The sequence below is a fragment of the Thunnus albacares genome, chromosome 13, assembly GCF_914725855.1.
Source record: "Thunnus albacares chromosome 13, fThuAlb1.1, whole genome shotgun sequence".
Lineage (NCBI taxonomy): Eukaryota > Metazoa > Chordata > Actinopteri > Scombriformes > Scombridae > Thunnus > Thunnus albacares.
Genome location: NC_058118.1, coordinates 8,964,784 through 8,971,060, shown reverse-complemented (window position 1 = coordinate 8,971,060; position 6,277 = coordinate 8,964,784). Strand labels below are relative to the sequence as shown.

The 6,277-nt window shown below is 37.7% G+C and overlaps 1 protein-coding gene across 1 annotated transcript in view; it reads right to left on the bottom strand.

The window, feature by feature from the left end:
• Positions 1 to 739: 739 nt before the first annotated feature.
• Positions 740 to 6,277, bottom strand: part of LOC122996083 (roundabout homolog 2-like) — an 82,163-nt gene continuing 76,625 nt past the window's right edge. The window contains exons 25-28 of the mRNA XM_044371623.1: positions 5,643 to 5,848; positions 3,048 to 3,209; positions 2,653 to 2,907; positions 740 to 2,254 (exon numbers count right to left, since the gene is read on the bottom strand). Of these exons, the coding sequence (XP_044227558.1) occupies positions 2,253 to 2,254; positions 2,653 to 2,907; positions 3,048 to 3,209; positions 5,643 to 5,848 (625 nt within the window). The 3' untranslated portion in view covers positions 740 to 2,252. The remainder of the gene's footprint in view (positions 2,255 to 2,652; positions 2,908 to 3,047; positions 3,210 to 5,642; positions 5,849 to 6,277) is intronic.

Below are 6,277 nucleotides of genomic sequence, written 5' to 3'. Positions count from 1 at the left end.
CTGGGATAGCTATGGTCAGGACAAAATAATGTTTTTAAGACACCACTGAATATTTGCACAGTGAGGCAGTCAGCTCTTAGAAGGGATCCACCTAATATGTTAGACTGCACAACAGCAAATCAATGCATTCCCTTTACAATGTGACTATGTGGGGACATCTTTTAAATAAAGCAGACACATTTGTCAGTCATATGTAATGCTATTTGAATATTAAAGATTTCATAATCTCTTTTGGGCTCAAGAAAGAGCAATTAAGTCAAACATAATCCCTCATTTAACCTCTCAGCACCTGTATCAGCCAGATTTTTAAATGAATGCTCATGTTGTCTTAGGCCCACATATTTCTGGCTGCTTTCTAATATTCATAATACTGATTTATATAATAGAATCCCTGGATGGTTTGATTAAAAGAGAGATTCAAGCACAGGTGACAATGTGTATATTTTACCTAATTATGCAATGAAAAAGTATTATATTATTTTATTCCATATTCTAGAGATTATGTCATAGATTAATAAACACTGAAACCAATTGTAAGTGGCTATAAATGGGATGTAAGTAAAAACCTTGATTAAAACATTGTCCAATATAAAAAAATGTCTATATGAGATACACAGTGTGATATGATCTAAACTAGCTTGACAAATGTATCCAGGAACTTCAAAATTTCCAAAATAAACATTAGTGGGTAATATGCAACAGTGTTTCAGACTCAAAGGCACTGTGAGGAGAAATCTGGTTCATTTTCACATACACATTTTATTTTTGCATCAAAGAATTGAAAAACTGCCCTACTGTATGTGGCTGTGTTATTCCTGAGGGCAAACCAATCTGGCAGGTTAAGATTCTTCAAAGGGAGAGCCTTCACCAGAACGATGATCAGAACAAAACCGTCAAAACAACTGTAAATACATCGCATTGTGAATCTCATTGGCAGAAAATGCTAATTTGGCTGCATTTTAAAACTGAAAAAGGGTTTTCAAAAGATTCTCAAATTTGGCAGTCGTTCAAGTCTATACATCTTTGTAAGATGATAGTGTAAATCCATAACCATTCAACAGCGTAGTACAAATCTAGTAAAATTTCTTTGATGTTTAACATCACATATAGTTGTAACTAAACCCTGCATCTCGTTTGTCTTCAGGTGACATCAGGACACTGTATACCATCCCAAAAAGGTAATGCATGGCCTGAGGCCTCCATTGACTCACTTCCATCTTCCCATTTCCCTTTACTGTCATACTGTCCTTTGAATATTGCACTATCATCATATCACTGTATGTAATTGGAAAAGAATTACCAAAACAAATATATATATATATATATATTTTTATTAACATACTCTTTTTGGGAATGGCAGAGAAGTGACACATACTCTACCTATTTTCATGTGTCTTTGCTTTGGATATCACAACCAATGTGTTGCTTTGTTACCATAAAAAATGTTCTGGTAACCATTTGCTGAGAACCATTTTTAGTATAATGCATAATAGGATTCCCAGCAAGTAGTATGAAACACAGTTTGTTATTTTGGCATATTATTTCCAAGTATATACCTGTGTTTTTTCCTTGTAACTCTCAATATATGGGTATTTCTCAAAACAATTACAGCACAGCCAAGTATATATCTTCTGTTGAGGTTCTGTGTAACATAGACATCCCTCTTTGCCATAATGATTCTCCTCCTCAGCTTAGCTGACAATGGGTTTGTGCTTATTTTCACCAAAACGCTCTGTGCAAAGTACAACAATACAGTAGCTTCATCAAAATAAGCTAACAGTTTGAGCATCAATGAAAAATGATTCACAGTAATAAATCACAAAAGAGACAACATTAGGTTTGGCTTGCATAGCAAAGCAAAAGAAAGAGAAAAACATTAAAAAATATATTTACAAATTATGCAAGTCCATTTTCATTTTAATTAGTCATTTTGTCGTGGTTTTTCTTCTTCATCTCCTCTGTGTGAATTGTTGTACACCAAGTGACAGAAAATAGAAGCGGACATATAACATACTGTTTACTCTTTTGAAGAGGGGGATGAAAGTAACACTGTGAGACTGGTGTCTGTGTCTGTACATGACATTTACAGCTCTGCATTTTTATCTCGCACTTTGTTTCTTTGTCTTCATTCGATCGCCTTTCCATATTCCAAACATCATACTGTGTCACTCGCAGAGAGAAAATCTCATAGCGCTTATAAACAAGGTGTCCTGGGACAGGCAGCAACTGCAGGGAATGATGCCTCACAAAGACTCTGAAAGAGAGGCAGGCAGACACAGCAAAACAACAATGTAAAATCTGGGTGGCATTGAATATCTGCATCTTCATTTTACAGTACCAGGATATATCTCAGTTTGGATACAAGCTAGAAACTGGTGGGATCAAATACTTTATCCAAAACTGTCATAGTAGTTACACATACTATAGCGATATGCTTTTGTTATTTCTGTGTTGTGACTGAAACATTATTCCAGTCTTAATGCTTCTTTTGGAGTGTAATCAGGGTAAATCAAAGAAAAAAATATAAAATGGATTCATAAAAATTTAAAGGAAGTGTTAGTAAAACCTGCATATTATGGTTCTCTGCAGATGTATTAGGTTACATATGTGTAATGAACACTAAGACTCATCCTCATGGGGATAGACACTTACAGTGATCCCTTTTCTCTGTGCTGTTTGTGGGAGGATGCCCGTTGTGGGAGGGATCTGTGCCAGGTCTCTTGTGGGAACCCCTACTCAGGGTGGCCCTGTTGGATGTTGTTGTGCCGCTCCAGGAAGCCATATGCTGCCGCTCCAGCGTTGACACGGTCACCATGCACTCCTCAGAGGGGTCTGAGGCTGCAGCTGCCCATGAGCTGTGCATGCGGGAGCCCACGCTGTGCAGGGACTTCACGGCCGGTGCGTGGGCTGTTGGAGTGGATGGTAGATGAGGGTATTTGGCAAGCGATACAAATGAGGCATTATGATAGAAGCACTTCTCATGAAATTTACTATAGTAGAGGATTTTCTGATAAATAATGGCTGAGAGTCTAAGAGACTTAACTTACCATCTGTGTTGGTGTCTTTTCGTCTGGGTAGAGTCCCAACCTTGTCTGACTGTGGTTTGAGACCAGTCAACGGTGCCCTCTTGTGGCCAAGGCTATGTGTGCCCTGCGCACCATGATCTGCTGCGCCAGAGCTGCCTGAGCGACGTTGCTGGGAGCTTTTACCTACAATTGGCAGGAGAAAGAGAGTGATGAAGATAAAGATTTGGCTAAGTCTGCTTGAACAAGTAGTCTTTGGCTCACACATACTGTGACACACTCAAGTGTGATGTGGATGTACAAAGTAATCAGCCAGATGTGCCAGTTGCAGAAAAAGTAGAAATTGTGTTAAAATTGAAATCAACAACACCAAAAAAACAGATTAATTACCGGATTTTGTGTCAAACCCGTGTTACATACTATTCACATAGTCAACTAGTCAAAATGTGATGTCTTAAAACCAGGTGTAAAGGTGATTCACACAATGTTTCCATCAATCTGTATATTTGTGGAAATGAACAACTGTAACTGCCACAATTCCAATGTAATCAAAGCTCACACAGGCTGAACCATTGCTTGTGAATGTCCCCTAAATGGAGTTTCATTCAGGTGTTGTGAATGCATTGAATGAACAGTGTTACTGAATGCTTTAATCAGAGAGCCACACAATAATTTAAGCAATTTAAGCAATCAAATCTATGAAAATTCAAAACTGCGTATTCCATTCGATTACATGTTGAATTCAAATCAGGCATCATGGAGGTATTTATTAACTCAATGAAGTGTGCCTTTTAAAGCATTAAGCCGCAGTTCCAGTGTGGCACCCCCTGTGGAAATACTGCCTCCACGCTGGCTTTGTTCATGTTTTGATTCACTGGACTGAAGATATTTCCTCAATCTGCCTGAATGCGCTTCTAATACAAAGACAATATGTGACAGTTACACAAGAGATGATAAAATGTTTGCATTGCTAATGGTAGTAAATATTTTTAGTCACACTGACCTCTATTTTGCCCTACTGTGGGGTATTAAAAGTGTTGAAAATACATATTCTCAATACACAAGTCAATCTTTTAACCTATCAAACAATGGAGTCTAAAAATGGTATAATTCTGTCCCTGTGGGAGACGCCTTCAAGTTTCCCTCTAAAGATATTCTTTCAGACAGAACCCTATTTATAAATGCATCATATCTTAAATGTTAGACATGTGACTTTTCAGTAGAGCCCTACTTAAGTTTTTAAAATATTCTATGTTATGGTTTTGATGTCTATGCAAGATTAGCTTCAAGTAACGCTTAACAGGCTGTCGGAATATCTCTTTGACAAAGAATACTTACAGTGACAAAAGGGTTTGCATGATTTGAATCTGAATAATTTTAATTTGTGAGCCCATAAAACTGTGTTACTTGATGTCATATATGGTTTCTACATCACCTTTGAGTGTCAATCACTGATCTACTATGTAATATCCTATGTGTGTGGGTGTGCTTAATTAAATGGGCTATTGTGTGCCTTGGTCTTTGTTCTGTGCAGTGTGTCCATAGGTGATAGTTCAGCCAGCCAACAGACCGCACAGTGTTTTCTGCCTCAGTGGCCCAAACCCTATTCTATTGGCAGACAGAAGGTTGATATTGGACAATTCTGCAAAACCCCAGATTATGTTAAAAGGTGATGTTTTTGAACCTTCATTGTCATTGTTTGTTTTGTTTTTTTCTTTCCTTTTTTTCCCTACAATATCTGTGCAAGACAAACTACTGTTCAACAATTGGTTAGATTGTTGTCATGCCGCATTGAAACACACATCCATCCACCACCCTGATGTCCACATATTACTCTTTTGCTTGCTACATAGGGAACACACTTCTTCCTGCATTGGCACTGAACATTGTCACAGGATTAAATCATGTATTGCAAAATCTTCCAATATGAACGTAATTCCTTGGGATATTGGGCTGAGTAGCTGTAACCTGCATACAGGAGGGGAAAAACCTGGTTGTGCACTTTTTCTATCATCTGTCCACACCTGTTTTTACATACAGTACATGCATGTGAAATTTCTGATACAAACATATTTACTGTTGTGACATTCTTACATCTGTATCTTTAGACATTCTGTATGTTGTTCTTAATGCTGTTAGTGATAATGATTATAATATATAATTGCATACAATTGATGAGGTGAAAACCATGTCTTTAGGCAGCCATGTTCTTAAACGTAGTGTCCCTCTGATGTCCTTTTAACAAACCACAGCTATTATTTAAAAACATTATTATATTTTATTGAAAAATGTATTCTGTCATTATAACATTTCTCATACTTTTCTTTTATACATTTCCGATTCATTTGTTTTATAGCTGAAATTGTTATTGACATATATTTATACATCATATATTTACACATGCCAATATTATCTAATTATGACATTATTATTTATCCATATTTATCTGTAGCTGCCCTGGCCTGATGTTGCCAAGTGTTTAATTATATTTTGTGCAGCAGAAATGATGTGATGAGGCCAGTTAATTACGAGCCTGCCTTCTTACTTTCAATGTCCTGGCGGTTTACTCATTTAAAAGCAATAACTTCAGTACAATTAGTTTTTACATGTCAAACATACCTGAGCTCTCAAGGTTATCCATGCTGTGACCAGGAGTATATTCAAAGCCACACAAATTCTTTGACACCACAGCGTATCTTTCATCCTCCTCATCCTCCTCATCTTCAGAGAGGAGTGTGGCTCCCAAATCAGAGCCCAGTGTACTAGACATGAAGTCCATTGGAGGGATGGGGGTGTTGGACACACTTGGACTGCTCTTCATGTGCCTAATTAATTGTGGGGAAATACTGCATATTAGGGATCAAAATATGTTTTTTTTTTTAAAGCTAAGCAGGTCACTGAGGGGGGAGAGAGAGGGGAGAGAAAATTTTGCAAAACAGACTCTAGAATGCAGTATCAGTGCATATTCAAAAAGGCAGAGATGCAATGTGTGGAGACTATGAATGCCTGCAATGATTTCACTGATTACTTTCTCGGTGCTGGTGTGTGTTGCGTTAACACAATGGAGTTGTAATTGGACTGGATAAAGGATATCTGGATGGGCAGGGCTGTCACCAACATGCCTGTTATCTCCCCCACAGCTGTCCTCCATGATGGCTCACATCCCGCCATAGAGGAGATGCTTGCATAATTACCAACTCTATTTACTGATGTCAGAACAACATGTTAGACTAAACCCAGTCATTACCCTCCAA